This window comes from Mchenga conophoros, linkage group LG11 (assembly GCF_057382185.1).
Source record: "Mchenga conophoros isolate Kocher_MC1m ecotype Shallow Benthic linkage group LG11, M_conophoros_male_GT1.1, whole genome shotgun sequence".
NCBI lineage: Eukaryota > Metazoa > Chordata > Actinopteri > Cichliformes > Cichlidae > Mchenga > Mchenga conophoros.
In genome coordinates this window covers 28,070,223-28,087,139 of record NC_140536.1, presented here as the reverse complement: position 1 = coordinate 28,087,139, position 16,917 = coordinate 28,070,223, and the positions used below count along the sequence as shown (strand labels likewise).

General features: G+C 41.5%; 1 protein-coding gene across 3 annotated transcripts; it reads left to right on the top strand.

Moving 5' to 3' along the window:
• The first annotated feature begins 1,908 nt into the window (after positions 1-1,908).
• Positions 1,909-15,701, top strand: stx17 (syntaxin 17). 3 transcript variants are annotated; one of them, XM_085292206.1, is made up of 8 exons: positions 1,909-2,087; positions 2,324-2,444; positions 4,954-5,162; positions 5,259-5,324; positions 9,746-10,072; positions 10,850-10,900; positions 12,623-12,709; positions 14,835-15,701. In XM_085292206.1, the coding sequence occupies exons 3-8, from the start codon at positions 5,040-5,042 to the stop codon at positions 15,102-15,104; spliced, it is 924 nt and encodes a 307-aa protein (XP_085148332.1). In that variant the 5' UTR covers positions 1,909-2,087; positions 2,324-2,444; positions 4,954-5,039; the 3' UTR covers positions 15,105-15,701. The 3 variants fall into 3 exon arrangements, with proteins under 3 accessions (XP_085148332.1, XP_085148333.1, XP_085148334.1); XM_085292207.1 differs by lacking the exon at positions 2,324-2,444; XM_085292208.1 differs by lacking the exons at positions 1,909-2,087; positions 2,324-2,444 and adding an exon at positions 2,482-2,611.
• The last annotated feature ends 1,216 nt before the right edge of the window (positions 15,702-16,917 follow it).

Genomic DNA, 16,917 nt, shown 5'->3' with positions numbered 1-16,917 from the left:
CATGAGGTAAGACATGAACGGAGCTCCCTGCTTGCTTCCTCTCCTGCTGACAGACCTCCCGGATTAGACTGAAACAAATGGCACCTGAGTCCTCCTGGGACCCCAAACGACACATGTTTAAACACACACGGTGGTGTTTCATTCACGCCAAATCACTGATTCCGACTATTCACTTAAACCGGTGCTGTCAAACATAAGGCCCAGGGCCCAGAATTGGCCCATCAGAGACTCTAAACCGGCCCACTGGACAGCTTTGGAAAATGTGAAAGAGAAATTGTGTTTTACAATGGTTTTTTAAAAAAAGGAAAAATTCTTTGTTTTATACCTAAATCACAGTCTGAGCAACAAGCTAGCAGAACATTTCCTGTAATTTTACAGATTTATTTCTTACAGTTTAAGCCCAAAGAGTCATGCTGACACATTTCTTTCATTTCCTACAGCAGCCGTTCTTTATCGTGTAGAAAAACTGGGAACTGCTGATGAAATTTCATGTAATGTTCGTATATTATAACTGACAGAAAGGGCAGTTTTACTGGTCCAGCCCACTTGATGTAAATGAGTTTGACATCCCTGACATAAACATAACCTCACAGCAAGTCTTCACCTTAGACTTGAATGATTTACATAACGGGACATGCTTCTTCTTTGTAAGTACCCTTGATGTGCCCACATCAAGGGTACAACTTACACACGCTCAGACACCTCCTCCTCCTCCTTCTCTCTCTCTCTCTCTCTCTGTCTCCACAAACACAGAGACAGAAACATTTTTGATGATGATTTGCTATTTAGGCTGTCAGCTCTATTCCCTCCTCCCCCTCAGTCTGCAAGTCTGGGAGTCCCCTGAAAGTGGACAGACACACTGGCATAAACACAAGCAAACACATATGAGCACACACACACACACACACACACACACACACACACACACACACACACACACACATTAACAACATGTGTACAGCACCAGGGGAAATCCCCTGTAGCTGGGGACTGTGTGCTGTGGCCCTTCGCATTGGAGCATCCGCTGAGGGAAGAGTGTGTGGGGGGTTGGCCTAAATGTCAAAGGTAAAAGGTGCTGAAGAATAGAAGTGGAAACATGCAATAGACCCACTCACGCTGGCTGATCTCACAGTAGAGGAGGGGGAACCCCAGTCTTTCTTCCAAACGCAACACAGACAAAAAATATCACATCTAATGTTTCCTTCCACAGGATTGATGCTGTTTCACGCACGGTAAAAAGCGGTGTGGAAGACGCGCAAGTGTGAACAATCTAGCATTTCTAACTTGTATTTATTTATTTGTAGCACATGTTCATTTTAGTTTAAATGTCTGGCTGGCAAAAAAAAAAGAAAAGAAAAAAAGAAAGGGCCATGACACATTTTTGAAATGTCATACATTTTCACTTTCACGGTGTATTTTAAAAAACAGTATGACCACATATCAGGGCTGAGGCCAGCAGCTTGGAAATGACTAAGCTGTGAAGTCCAAACGCCCGAACAAAACCCCAACCAGCTTAGAAATGTTAAGTAGCCACAAAAAGTTGATATCTGTGTTAATTTAACTGGTCAGTTTCGCTGTTATGTCATCGTTTATCTTTAACAAAGAACATCAAATATATTGTTTTAAATCTAATAACAATATTCAGATAAATAAGGCTTTTTGGAGGGCAGGGTGAAACTAGTGGCTACTGCATCCTAAATTTTTTAATGTAAGAAATTGAGTGTGCAAATCTTTTAATTTTTTTTAGATGAAGAACAGATGGTAAACAGTCATTTTCCTGAAGCAATAAAATGTGACAGATGGGGGAAATAAACACTACCGTCAGCGGGAGTATTATTTTAGAAACATGTCACTGATTCGCTATCAGAACAGGGATCACGGGGTAGTGATGAGGAACATTATGTTCTGCGGCTGCTGATTGTGGTCGGAAACTATTCGCGGACGTACTGGGAGCTGTTTATAAACAACACCTCTGTCCGAAGAGGCAGCGAGTTGTTGTCTGAACGTTTAAGTTTTTCTTCACAATATGGAGGCTCGCAGTAGTCATTAGCGAGTGTAAATGACTTTGTCGAGTTGTCTTTTTACTGGTAAGTGTCGATGTGCGCCCTGTGAGTTTATGTTTTCAGCAGCGGGCTGATAGCTCCCTGTATCCGGGTGAAGTTACTGAATTAGCTAGTAACTCCGTCTGGGAAGTTTTCTGCCGTTCACAAAGCTCTTGACGTCCTCAGCAGTTAGCTAGTGACACTAATGGATTAATTTAGCGTTACCTGCTGGGCCAGTCTGCTGTCATTAGCCAAACTGAGTGATTTCACTTTCTGTTCAGGGACAGTTCGTGCGACGTGGCCTCGAAATGTGGACTGAAGGGAACAGTAGAAGGCGTCATCAAACACTTTACGTCACTCCGAAGTTAATTGCCATTAACGCTGGAACAAACGAAACAACAAGTAAAATAACCTGGTGTTTTTGTTCTTGTTCTTGTTTTTGTTTGTTTGTTTTGGTATGAACTGCTAATAAGAGTTATATTGCTGTGCAAAAGTTTTGAGCCACTTGTATGTGGGCCTCTGGGGAGAAAATCCAGGACTGACTGTTCCATTGTGCTTTTTCTATTCTGGTATGCTTTTGGAGAATCTGACATTGTATTTGGGATTAATGTCATTGCTGAAAAATTAATTACCTATGGCTTTTTTTTAGGTTTTTTTTTTTCTTTTTTCTTTTTTTAAAGATATCCCAAGCCCCAAACCATGACAGAGCCTCCAGTGTGTTTTACAGATGAATGTAGACACTCATGATTGTCTCCCTTGAAATTTGTATTCATGAGTCCATTACACCTGTTGCAAATATACATACATGCATGCATGCATGCATGCATGCATGCATGCATGCATGCATGTTTTATTTTCCCAAATTGGTTTTTGTGTAATTTGCCCTTTTCCATACATGTTTTATTTTCCCAAATTGGTTTTTGTGTAATTTGCCCTTTTTCACCATATTTCTATTCCGTATGAAAGGCTTCTTGACAGCCACCCTTCCACTGAGACCATTTCTAATGAGGCTTCAGTGAACAGTTGGTGACTCAACTAAAGGACCAATTTCATTTATTTCTTTCTCAGGATACACTGCTCACTATGCCGAAATATTCCAAGTTTTTACCTAATGGCTGTTGGGAATCACCATGTTGGTGCGAACACACTATTTTATGCCTGTCAAACTGTGTGAACATTGGATTTTTTATTTTTTCTCATGGATTCGACTAGGGCTGTGCGATATGACCAAAATCTCATATCCGGATATAAGAATTCTATCGTCCCGATAACGATATGTAACATTTTCTGTAAATTCTGTGAATCTCGTGCAGCTTGTCTTGCGGGAAGTGTTAACAGCTGCGCGTCATGTAGCTGGAGTCGAGTGTTTTAACAGATGCATGAAACGATACATTTTTTAGCCATAAGTTGTAACACCCGCCGTTTTCTTTGTGAGTATTTATTACACGGCGTGCTGCGGGGAAAAGGCTGTTCTAACGTTTGAGTCTAAGGTTTATTTTTTAGCACCTGGCGGCTCTTTTTTTTTTTTTACTTCTCATCCGTAAATAATCTGCTCTTTCACGTGATTCAGTTTATTTTGAAAATTCTTAACAGGATCTTGAGCTTTATTGTGAAAGGTTTGTGTGGAACATAAACAAGCGGACACGCGATGGTGTTACCGTCGTTGTTGCTAACCATAAAGCATAAAAACAGGCGCTTGTCCGTCTGTAGTGTGGTTATATTAAATATAAGAGAAAGAGAGAACTTTAAGAAATTAATATAGCCACTACAGTGACCATCAAAACGATGAAAAAAAAATATTGCCGTAAACAGTTTATTTTGTGACACCACGAAATAAACAATAGCATAAAATGAAACGATAGACGTTTCGTCATCCGATATATATCGTTATATCGAACAGCCCTAGATTCGACTAAAACGAGAACAAATTGTGTATTTTTGGGACAGGCTGCCAGTAAAAATGTTTAACCAATTTTAAAATGTTTAATTTAAAATTGGTTATTTGCTAAGTTGTCTGTTTTCTGAAGGCATGCCATTGGTTCGTCACTTGATTTAGTGCCTTTGATATGCTTGAATTATACATATATCAGTTTTATTATAAACATCTACAGTACAGTGTGAATACAAAGCTGCAAGCTAGTTATCCTCACCAAAGCCCAAATACATGTCTTCAAATGATAGTTTAAACATTAATATACACGAAAAACTGGAGTTTTATCTAGTAACTGTCACTGTTTTTTGTTTGCTTTGTTTCTATCATTTATTTATTTTTTGCCATTTTTTTTTTTTTTAATGACAGTATTTACTGTACTTAAAAACATTTTGACTGTGTAAACACTTCTGTTATGCAGTCCTGTGGAAAACTGAGTACACCATTTGATCCAGTAGCTTGTAGATCCAAGATTCCACCACAGAATTTCAATCAGGTTGAGGTTAACTTTGAGCTGTTGCCTCAGCTTGATTGTTGTCATTCTTAGCTGTTCTGTTGTGGATTTGCTGCTGTGCTTGGGGTCATTGTCTTGCTGCATGAACCAATTAGGGCCAGGCTTTATCTGTCAGACAGATGGCCTCACATTTGAATCTAGAATACTTTGATACACAGAGGGGAATGGCTTGTACATGTCTGTTTTCATAAACAAATGCAAAACGTTAATGACTTAAGCTTAACTATTTGGTGTACAACAGTTTGGCCTGTTTTTTTGTTTTGTTTTGTTTTTTAAAAAAAGGATAGTTAAATATGATTTTCTGTCACACCCCAGTGTAAGTAATGGTCTGATCATGGCCACACTTGTGCAAACTGTCTGGTTATGCCGCCGGACGCTGGCCTTTTGAGGTGGCAGTTTTTTCAGACTTACATGTGCTGCTGAGTTTATTAATTTTGTATATTAAAATACTCTGCTGGTATTTACAGTATCTGTGGGCGCAGCGAGATAAAGCTGAGCAGGTGTCTTGTCAAAGTTACGCAGTAGTGTTGGCTGTGGGCAGTCAGCGGGACACATGGCAGAGGAAGGCAACAAGCTGACACTGAGGCGCCTGGAGGCACCGATCCACAAGTTCATTAAAGTGGCTCTGCCCACAGACCTGGAGAGACTGCAGAAACACCATAACAACATACTGAAGGTGACGGCTCAAATCTGGCTGCACACAGGATCACAACCTCACTTTCAAACTCTTACTTCCAGCCTTCAGATAAATAACTCCTAGTTTCTTTCACAGTACCAGCATACCCAGCAATGGGATCGCCTTCATCAGGAGCATATTAATGCCAGCAGAACTGTTCAGGTATGAAGTGATAACCTGTGAAGTAAATAGAAAAGCAGAGGCGTGTTTGTGTGTATGTGTTTGTTTAGTGAATGTGACAATTGTTTAGAGGATGACATGACTCACCGCCTATTGAAATTCCTGAACAAGCATGACTCTGCGTATTATATTTTTTTTGTCTCCAAAATGTGCACCCCATGACCTCTTTAAATATCGGATCTTGATGTTTCTGATCTGTGCCTGTCATGTTGTTCCAGTTTGAAGATCGAAGTAAAGACAGAGTAAAAGGGCAGCAACCAGTGTCTTTATCCAGTGTTTAAACAGGCAGCATTTGTTGTGACGTCTGAATGAAGGAGAAATGTGTCAGTCATCGTTATCAAGCCTGTTTGAAATGATCTGTGACTCAAACAGATGCCTTTTGAAGCGTGCCAGTATATTAAAACGAATACTGATTTGTGTGAAATAAGTCACTGAGCAACAGAAAAACAGCAGCTTCGCAGAGACAAGTACTCAACATAAGGTCCAGCTACTTTCAGGCACACCTTTTGCTCTTCCTCAGCAGATAGGGTTGATGGAGTATTGTTATAACTCTGCTGGGCGGGCTGGCAGGCAGGCAGGCAACACAGACACCCAAGTTTATGAATGTGATAACTCGAGAGCGAAGCAATGTAGGATGACTTTGAATCTCGGTGACCTTGATCTGAAGGTTGAAGGTGAGAGGTCAAGTTTTCTGAAAGTCTTGTGAATGCAATACCTTGAGAACGAGGGGACGTGGGGTTTTGGAATTCATACCTTCAGTGTACTAGGAGGCTGAGGGGTACCACTGGCCACTGCCAGTATTTTTTTTTTTTTTTTATTTATTGTTTTACAGTTGTGATGGAGGTGATTTGACAGTGAAGTATCCAACAGCAGAAACCACTTTTGAGACTGAAGTCTCCCTCTCTATGTCACCAGCTACGCTGCATGATGTTGATGACAAGAAAATTGCCTCCTGTTGAGCAAATCAATAGCAACGAAATCTGTTCAGCTGGAATTAACAGCATGTGTACATATACACAAACACGTACTTTTGGAAACCGCGTTATCTATATAAATTTACTAAATCAGGACAAGAAAAGAGCTGCTGCTAAACCTAGAATCCATCTTTCTTGTGTTGTGTCCGCATGTGTGTGAACTTGTTCACATAGTGAGTGTGAAATGCCTCAGGGGATGTTGTTGCCTAGAAGCCACCATGTCTCTGAAGGTGAAATAACTCCAAACAGGCACACATCTATCCTCTCACCATTACCTGGCGAACCCTCAGGGGTCCACACAGAGTGCTTTCCCATGTCTTCATGGTGTAAATCCAGAGTAGGAGTTTGTCTGCCCTGCTTTAGATGTTTGTCTGTGTGCTTAATGTTCAAACATAGGAAAATAGGTTGGTTTATGTCATTCAGAGTTCCTATTTTGATCATTGGCACTGCATGCTTATGTTGATTTATTTTATCTGTTTGGAAAAAAGCCTGTTTTCCCACCCATCACCATAACATACTCTCTAGCTAGCCTAGCACCAAGCTAACTCCCAAGAGAAGATTGCAGACAGACCTCAGTAGCCCCACTTTTGCCACACGAGCTACTGCAAACACTTTAACACAGGAGAGCAGAGTCTGTACTGTTTTTATTTGCGGCATTTGTGTTTGAACTACATACAGTCACAGTTAATTTGCAGGCTAAAAGGCACATGACCTTTAGTGTGTTGGTTTTTTTTTTTTTGCTTCTGTGAACAAGGATATGCATATTCATGTCATGTAATTAGCAGAATGTGTTATTGGCACATCTCTGACAACAAAACAAAAGACAAAAACCTGTGAACCCAGGTCATGCTGCTGCCTGGAGGGATGATCGCTGCGATGTTCCTCAGCCTCATATCTAAAGCTTGCACCACTCTTCTTTTATATTCTGGTAGGAAAAAAAACAAAAACAATATGGGTGCAACAATGTATTGAAATACATGAAAGCGTACATAGAAATACAGAATCTGAGGCATATCAGAGTTTGTACAGTTCTAACAAGCTTGAACGTTAATACTTTGTATGACAACCTTTATTCTTCAACATAGCCTGAACTCTCTTAGCCAGATTTCTTCTCATTCAAAGCTCTTCTTTGGGTGTTGTCTGCCTTTTCTTCCATTCTCTGTCAAGGTGATCCCACACTGCTCCAATAAGGTTGAGGTGCGGGTTCTGGGGAGGCCAGTCCGTGACTGATAGTGATGTGATGTTTGCTTTTCTATCCAATTAAATTAACAGACAACTTAGTTAATTTATGTGTAAACACAACACTAGTTAATCTCTTGAGTTTGGGGCCTTGCTATGCTTGAATTACTCGGTGGTCAGTGCTAAGTGGTTTAAGAAACAAACATTTAATTCAGTTTTATTTATATAGCGCCAAATCACAACTACAGTTGCCTCAAGGTGCTTTTTATTGCAAGGTAGACCCTACAATAATACATAAAGTGAAAAACCCAACAATCATATGACATTCCTATGAGCAAGCACTTTGGTAACAGTGGGAAGGAAAAACTCCCTTTTAACAGGAAGAAACCTCCAGCAGAACCAGGCTCAGGGAGGGGCGGCCATCTGCCGCGACTGGTTGGGATGAGGGAGGAAGACGGGATAAAGGACATGCTGTGGAAGAGAGACAGAGATTAATAACAAATATGATTCAATGCAGAGAGGTCTATTAACACACTGAGTGGTAATCAGTGATAATCGACAGGTACAAGAACACGACTGAAACGGAGTAAAATCAGTCCAAAGACAACCTTTGAATGACCTTCACAAAGTCTGGTGAACTATTGTTCAAGATGACTTTAAAAAATAACAGGACAGTCTGATTGCTTGGAAGTAAAATATGAAGGCTCAAAACCTTTGCATAATACTCTAGTTCACATCATTTTGGCAATACAACACACTGAATATGTGTGTGTTGTATTGCCAAAGAAGTTCATTTAGCCAATTGCTAAATGAACAAGAACTTGTGTTTTCTCTTGAATTCAACTGATGTTATGTGTAAAGTAAAAATCATTTTGTTTCCTATTGTGTGAACGGTTATGTTATATGTTTTTGGGCAGAATTGGTTTCAGTGATGGAATATATGATTGTTTTAGCTGTGAGTTGAATATAGTGAACTGTAAGGCACCTGCTCAAAGCACCAAAGGAAAAAAAAAAGTTTAAAAATCTCATCAGAAGCATGTTTCTTCACAGAAATCATTGAATTCAATTCACTTTTAATTATATAATGTCAACTCACAACAACGGTTGCTTCAAGGTGCTTTATATTGTAAGGTAAAGACCCTACCATAATACAGAGAACTAACATATGACCCCTTATGAGCAGGTGCTGTGGCGACAGAGGGATGGCTCAGGCAGGGGCGGCCAGCTGTTGCCACTGGTTCGGGATAAGGGGAGGGGGACAGGACAAAGTAACCATAGTGGTGTGTAAACGCATAATGAGTGAAAAATGTGCGTCAACAAGAAACATTCATCGTGGGAAGCCCCCATCAATGTAATTAAGAGAGGATTCAGAGTCACATGATCCAGCCCTAACTATATGCTGTATCATCTTAAAAGTAGAGAGTTTGTCTGTCTCCCAAATCCAAACTGGAAGCTGGTTTCACAGAAAGGGGGCCTGAAAACTGAAGGCTCTGCCCCCCCTCTTTTAAATATTCTGGGAACCACAAGTAAACCTGCAGTCAGAGCAAAGTGCTCTTTTTGGGTGATATAAATCATGACCTGGTTGCTCAGAAAACTTAACATTGTGACCAAGAACCATTTTAATTGTTACTGAACTACACCCTGCAGACGTATCACAGTGCATCTACTGATGATGACGTGCTTGTGCTCTTGACAGGGTGACAGGATTTAATGTAAACGTTAAGGACTCCCCATCGGCTGAGCTATAATGTCAGGTAGCTGTGAGCTTCCTTTAGCTGGCGGATGTAGACAGCAGAAAGAAAGTAGTGTGTTTTATTTATTTATTTTAATTTTTTTTTTTAAAATGTCACCCGATCATGTTTTGTGCTTTGAACACAGAGTGAATGCCATCTAGTTCCATTAAATGAGGGAAGAAAGAAATTTCACAACTCTCATCCAAACAGTCTTTACAACTGGAGTGTCTGCATGCCAGAGGGAAAATGTATGTTTGATATTGAGATGATTTGAGATGTTACTATTTCCAGATTGGAGATTTTGGATTTGTTATGCCACGTCTGCCTCGTCACATTTTCTATTTTTTTTTTTATTTTTTATTTTTTTTCTTGCATGTTTTTGTTTTGGCAGTGACGGCTGTATTTAACCACAGGTTTGCTTGTCCTTCTGGCCGTCCAAGTGTCCCTTCTCCCTCACATTCATACCACTCACTGTCATTCAAACTGAAAAATGTTCTCTTCTTCTGCGCCTCTGCAGCAGCTGAGAGCCAACATGAGAGAGATGGAGAAGCTGTGCACGCGGGTCCGTGCTGAAGACGCCGACGCTCTGGAAGCACTCATCAAGCCGGTCAGAGACAGGGCGTCAGCCGCCGCACAGGACTTCCTCCGTTTGCACTCTAACCCCGAGCCTCAGCCCGCTCCAGCGTCACCACCTGCCACTCATTCATCCAGCTGTGCATCCAGTAGCTGCCACACTGATGACAATACGAGCGACGTACCAGGATTTGGCAGGCAAAGCCAGGTCCAGCTCCCAGAAATCCCTCCTGATCAGAGAGCAGCTGAGTCCTGGGATAACCTGGAAGAGGTATGCACGTCTGGAACAAGCTTTAGTCTGCCAGTCATAGTCAGATATGTTCTAATTGTTAGGTAAGCTGTATGTATGTATGTATGAATGAAGGAAGTCCTTGGGAATATTCACAAATGTCGTGCTTTAAGCCTGTGTGTTGATTATAAATAAAAAAATCATTTGTCTGTTATGGTGGGGTGTTTTTATCCTACAAGTTTTGACTTATTTCTTTGCTGTGATCTCATAGCAAACAAAGAAGTCGATTTATTGTTTCAGGCATGCAATTTCAATCTCTCTTTTTTTTTTTTTCTTCTTTTTTAGGCCTAATAGGATAATAGCAAACCAACAAAACTATGCCTTACATTTGTTGCTGTATCCACAGTCGCTGCTACTGACTGGGTGGTGTTCTGTGGTCCTTTTTAGTGTGCTGATAGAGAAGCGAGGGTGAGGGGTTTCTCGTATGCATGAACTCTCACCTGGAAAAAGACTTTAAAAGCAACACAGCGGGCGTTTTTTTTCACAGGCGACATGTCATAGTTATCAGCATGGTACGAGAACCCTGAAACTCACACAGCTAAATTTAAATTCATGATTTATTTCACATGTATGCCATGATATCTGTTCCTGCAGACACATTTAGATCTATAGCACATCCTAATTAGTCAGTCTCGTTAATGCAGTTATGAATCCCATTCACTGACAGTCTGGACACTTTGTAGCTGTAGATTTGTACGATAAGCACCTCAAACAAATCAATACAGCATTTTAATTTATTTATTTTTCTCCCCCTTTCAGGATCTGAAGGAGCTGAGCGGTTTGGTGACAGAGTTTTCTATCCTCGTCCATGTGAGTACAAACGCTCAGCTCTGCATTTCTTTGTCTACATGTGTGCACAGCCACCCCTGTGAACAAAAACAATGTGATAGAGGTCTGAGCACCTCCAGGAGGTGGGTGGTGTGTATTTGACCTGTGTGTGTCTGTGTGCGCGTGCTCGCTTGCGTTGCTTGGTAAGGCCCCACTGAGACAAGCTTACACAGAGCAGCTCCGGAGTAGTGCTGGGGCCCCAGAGGCCCTTCAGCGGAGGAGAGATTCAGAAGTAGATGAGTGAGAGTGAAGCAGGGAGAAAGGGGGGGGGCAGGTTTTCACAGGGGGAGGAGAGAGGAGGGGAAACAAGGGATACATCGGAGCAGGTGGAGAACAGACGGCTCAGATTATCAGTCTTATCCTTAGGGATGGAGGGAGGCTGAGTGAAGGAGAGATTAACAGTGAAGAGGAGGGCGGGTAAAGATGTAGCTAGGCTGAAAAAACACAAAGAGGCACGGGGAGGGGGTGTGGCAGAAAGAGCATAGACATGTTGTGGTGTCTCAAGGGTGAAAGGAGCCGTTAGGGGAGTAATATTCCAGCACTCAGCCACAGTGGAAATACTGAGTGAGTGTGAGTGTGTGGTTGTGTCTGTACATGCGTCATGTTTGTGTCTGTTCCGATGTTGGGGCGCCTTCAGGCTTATCTGTATGTTTCTGTGTCTGTACTGAGGCAGAAACACGGCATGAAATTAATTCCCATTACAGTATTATAATAATAGAGCTGTCTGATTGTTTTGGAATTACTGGTGTTAAATGTTATAAACTAACAGCTACGAGGATCTTTTAAACATTCACCAAAACTCATGAACACAGTCAGAACATGGTTAACGTCAAATAACTATTCTAGTCAAGATTCTTTCTTTTGTGAGTGCTGTTATTATATCTGGTTATATTAGGATATTTTTCTTTTAAAATAAAAGTGAACAGTGGGTCATGATCACTTTTAATGGGAGAGTTACATTAACAGTTTTGGGCTTTGGCACTTTTGGTGGAGCTAAAAAAGGAGCTAAAGCTTTTTTTCCCACTTTTTTCTGACATTTTACTGGTTAAATTATTAGTAAAAGCCAAATCTGCAAATTTTTGATTAATCAGAGTAATTATAATAATTGGTTGTTGCCGCTCATTTTATCCCAATTCTCTGTGCCACTGCAGCTTTTAAGCTGGAAAGAAGAATGGTGCAGAAAATGAAAATGTGAAAAATCTAACACACGATCTCTAAGTCTAGGGTTACAGGTTTAAAATCTCCGAAAACCATCACAAAATAACAGGAAGCTTTCACGCGGGTATTCATAAGAGAAGCGGATTTTTAGTTCGCGAGAATGAAAGAAAGAGAAAGAAAGAAACCGTTTTGAGGAAGAAAAATGCTCCGGTTGTTATTTGGTCACTGTGTCCATCCAACCCTCACATGGAGAGAGACAGCTGCCACTCTGAATATTTCATGAGATCTACACAATGCCACACACACGCACACACCATATGACCCCCACCCTCACTGAAATCTCCCTTGAATATACCTGCAGCCTCCAAACACACCCCTCTGTTGTTAACTTGTCCTGCGGAGCAGAATTTGGATGGGTAAAAAAATATCTGCACAACAATTGTGCTTACACGTGTGTCTGTGTGCGCGTGTTTGTAAGTGAATCTGCTTGCTAGCATATGAGTGTGTGTTAATACGTGTTGTGTGTGTCTAACCCCTGCGCATCAGTCCCAGCAGGAGAAGATTGACAGCATAGAGGACAACGTCAACACAGCCGCTGCCAACGTGGAGGAGGGGACCAAGAGCCTGGGGAAGGTGTGTATTAATGTGTGTGTGCTGATAATCTGATGTGTGTGCATGTGTTTGGGAGATGGGGAGATCGATGGCACTTTGCCTCCCAGCCATTCCACAGCGTTTGTCCCTATTGATCTGTTCGAATACGGAGGAAAGCTGCAATTAAGGAAATAGAGAGAGGAGAGGGATGGAGAGAGGCGGGATAAGAGGGGCGACAAGAGACAAGAAGAGAAGTTTGTTTGTATGTTTGCACGTGTGTGTGTGTGTGTGTGTAGCACTGAGAAGAGGTTTAAATGATTGTTTAATAGTTTTCCAGGAGCAGCACTGCCTTTAGCTTAGCACGCCCTTACACTGCTCTGCGCTGAGTGTAAGTCAGCAGACGACTCAGTGCCCTTCACACGTATCACACACTTGAAATGTCGAAAGGTTTGTGTGTAATACCCAGAATGAATCACCTGTTTTTGTCAAATGGCAAACACATGCACGCGCACGCGCACGCGCACGATGAAAATGAACAATCGTGCTTTTCGGTACAGATTTTCCTGACTTTACATTTAGTTTGAGAAATCTAAGAAGCCGTCCATGTTTGTCTTTGTTTGAGCTCACTGTGGAGTAATTGGACTGTAATTACAAACACTCAGAGATGGTGATGACACACAGTCACACCTGTAAATGCTTACATAACTAAAAAAAACAGCCCTCTGTCATCTGCTTTCCTCTTTTGCTTCCTTTAGGACTATCTGCTTGCTTTTGAGTTTTCTGCCAGCACCAAAATACAGTCAGGGTAAATTTCTTTTTTTGAGATCATGACGTAGAAAAAAAATGTATTATATCAGCCTCTCTAGCACAGCTAACACTACTCAGTAATCTGCAGAGTAGTTGAGTTTAAATAAAGGGTCAGAACAATATTGACAGGCATCTTGTTTTCATAATTTTATCATTTTTCAGTTAGCTAATGAGTCTGTGTATGAAATGTTTTAAAAATGTATGAAAATTGTCATTAAATTACCCAGACCAGGCTGATTGTACTGTTTTAGCAGTACAATCAGGGATATTCGATTAGCAGCAAAAGCATCTTTTGGAAGAAATCAGGCAAAATTTATTATTTTATTAAGATTTTCTACCTTAAAGTGGACTTTAAATTGTGAATCAACCAAGTAAAAAGCAAACAAAAACATCTCTGTAAATTATTTGAGCTCTACATCAGGGTCTGTGCATACAGACTGATTAAACAAAAACCCTGTGCTGTTAACAGTCAGGACACACTGACCTTTAAACTTTTTTTCAATAAAGCATTCTTTTTAAGCAGTTTCTTTAAAATTAAATTGACCCAAATAAACTAAACGAAAGCTGACCTCTCTGTAAGGTCACGGGTAGATGGAGTGGGCCGCACATTAGAGGAGGTTGTGGAGAGATAAGGCGGGTGCGAAGGACGTCAGATGTTTTAACGCATTTGAAAGCTTGTAATCTGTCATCAGGTCAAACGGCATTACACACAGACACAGACTCATAGTCACACACGACACCCACGCTTCCTCCACCCTCCACACCTGCACCCAGACTCCTTTTAACTCAGCTCAGATGAAATTAACATTCCCTCAACTGCCACAGGGGTGGGGACAAGCGATGCCAGCTTTTGAACTAGATTAATTTAATGGTGAAGTGTTAATCAAGTGAGTGTCCGCGTGTGTGTGTGTGTGTGAGTGTGAGGTTGGTCAGGGAATCAGTCATTAATTGCCATCAGCAAAGAGCACCTTCCACTCTGATGATAACAGCTGTAATAACACACACAGCCCACATCTCTCTGATTGTTTTTTTCCTAAATGGAGATAATGAAAACGCTTTGATGCAGCCGTGGAAGGTGGAAGTGACGGTTTACATTTACATACGCAAGGCTGTTTGTGTATTTATTTTCTAATATCTCCCTTCTTCTGTGAGTTGATGTGTGATCATGAAAGACGCATCCAAACTCTATCGCTGTCTTGAAGCCACAAAGTACTAATGCCACCAAAGAAAGGTAGGGGGGGGTGTGTGTGTGTGTGTGTGTCTGCGTGTGTGTCTGCGTGTGTGTCTGCGTGTGTGTGTCTGCGTGTCTGCAGCGGTGTTAAATTAAACTAGAACATATCTCTTTTTCCTGTCTCTCCAGGCAGTTGGCTACAAGTTGGCGGTGTTGCCGGTTGCCGGGGCGCTGCTGGGCGGTGTATTAGGAGGCCCACTTGGCCTGCTGGCTGGCTTTAAAGCTGCAGGGGTAGCTGCCGCCCTGGGAGGCGGCGCCCTGGGGTTTGCTGGTGGCAACCTGGTCCAGAAACACCGCCGAGCCAAAGTGGATCTACAGATGAAACCGCTGACGGCGACGCCATCACCGCCACCATCAACACCACCAACAGATGAACCAGAGGCGAGGAAGGACAAATGACCCATCAGCCCCTGGTGTTCCACTGACCTATCACTGACGGTCCTGTATTGACTGACCAATGAACACCTCTGGTGTTGTTGAGCTTCAGAGAGACTGAATGTCGGGTGCTCGCCTTAAACATCGCTGTTACCAAGCACTGTGTAAAACAATTATGTAATGACGGCCTTAATTAAGAGTCACCTGCTGATGTTCCAGGGTGAATGGTGTTTCTGTGGGGATGTTTGTTTTATACACCACTGATTTTGTTCTGAACACAGCACCAGTTTATACTTCAGGGTTTTTTGTTTTTTTTGTGCTTTTTGACTATTGAGCACAACTCTCTACTAAAAACAATGTTCAGCACTCAAATCAAATTACTTTAAGACGGTTTTATCAGACCCTACCAATAATGTGAGCAGTTAATCCATGTTGCTTAGGCTCATTTCCAGGGTGTTCAGGTTTACCGATGGCTATGCCTCAGTTGTTTGATGCAGATAGTAATGTGAACAGCTTTGTGTAAATTTAAGTGATACTTGGTTTTTATAAATTATATTGATGCACAAAGTGCTACTGTCCATACCTTATCCTGCTGCTGCCAAATAAAACATTTCTTTTTAACACTGGCTCTTCATTGGATAAACAGAATGAACTGCAGAAATGACAAAGCTGTAGACAACATCCTGTAAAATGGTTTTTAATTTACTTTTTTTTTTTAACTCTTCTTCTCCTCTGAGATGACAGGTTAAGAAATGGCATCACACTCCCCCCTGTTGGTCTGTATGTGGGCTGATATGTCATTATGCAGGTATCTGTTGGCCTCTGTGGGAAGGGCAGGATGCGCAGTACAAACTTAGCAATGGGTCCCCGTATTCAAGAGCTCCAACTGTGGATTCTCAAGGATCTAGTACCAAAAACTTGTAGACGTATAAAGACAGAAAAGCAATTTTAAGAGAACTCAATTTTAAGTGGCAGACTAAATTTCCACCGTTCATCATGTGGGTTTTCCCCTCATGTTTTGGCCTTTTTACTTTAGCATTGGGAAAGTCTCTTCTCCCCCAGCACGATGACACATTTATCAGATGACAGCAGAAAAAAACAAAAAACAACAACAATCATCATGTTAAAGTACAGTATTTCAAAAAAGCTTCTTCTTTACTTTTGACTCCCAGGAACAGAACTCCAAGGTGTCACTGCCACAACAACCCCAATGAAAAGTACCCAGCCTGCCCTTTGACCTTTAGATTTCACCATATGTCTGTGGATTTAAAAGATTTCTAACAAAAGGATCCTGGCTAGAAATGTTCTGACTGCAGGATGTTTCTCAGCATCTTCAGATGCTTTAGAGGGTGGAGTGGACAGATCTGCCAAGCATTCGTATCCTTCATGACTTCGTTCTGAGTCAGCAGCAGTTCCAGCTTCTTGTGGATTGCTGCCTCAGGTCTGGACACTACAGCTTCCCACACTTTTTCTTTTTTGGTTGATCAAATTACAAAAGAAAATGTCACGTTCCTGTTAATTTGCCTGTGTGTTGCTTTTTCTTCTTCCTCTAAAAGAAATAACATAGCTGAAGGGTTTTCTGTAAAGTATTTCTCTTTGCGGCATGCATTTGACCTTCTGTAAGATCACACGGCTGCTGCAGAGAGGGCCTCCATGCAGCATGATGCTGCCACCACCAGGCTTCATGAAGAGGGATGATGGTGCATTTCTGGTGCAGATTTGTGCTACGTTTATACAAAACATTAAATCTGGTATGACATCCTTTTGATTGGTGGTGGAGGGAGGGAAAGAAAAACCTAACTACAGCCACTGCGGCACAATACGGTAAGAAAAAATA

What these genes read in the sequence shown, in the direction of transcription:
- stx17 (XM_085292207.1), top strand. Translation starts at nt 5,040, where the DNA reads ATGGCAGAGGAAGGCAACAAGCTGACACTGAGGCGCCTGGAGGCACCG. An exon ending in ACCATAACAACATACTGAAG is followed by an intron (nt 5,163 to 5,258) that starts GTGACGGCTCAA and finishes TTTCTTTCACAG; the next exon opens with TACCAGCATACCCAGCAATG. An exon ending in GGACCAAGAGCCTGGGGAAG is followed by an intron (nt 12,710 to 14,834) that starts GTGTGTATTAAT and finishes CTGTCTCTCCAG; the next exon opens with GCAGTTGGCTACAAGTTGGC.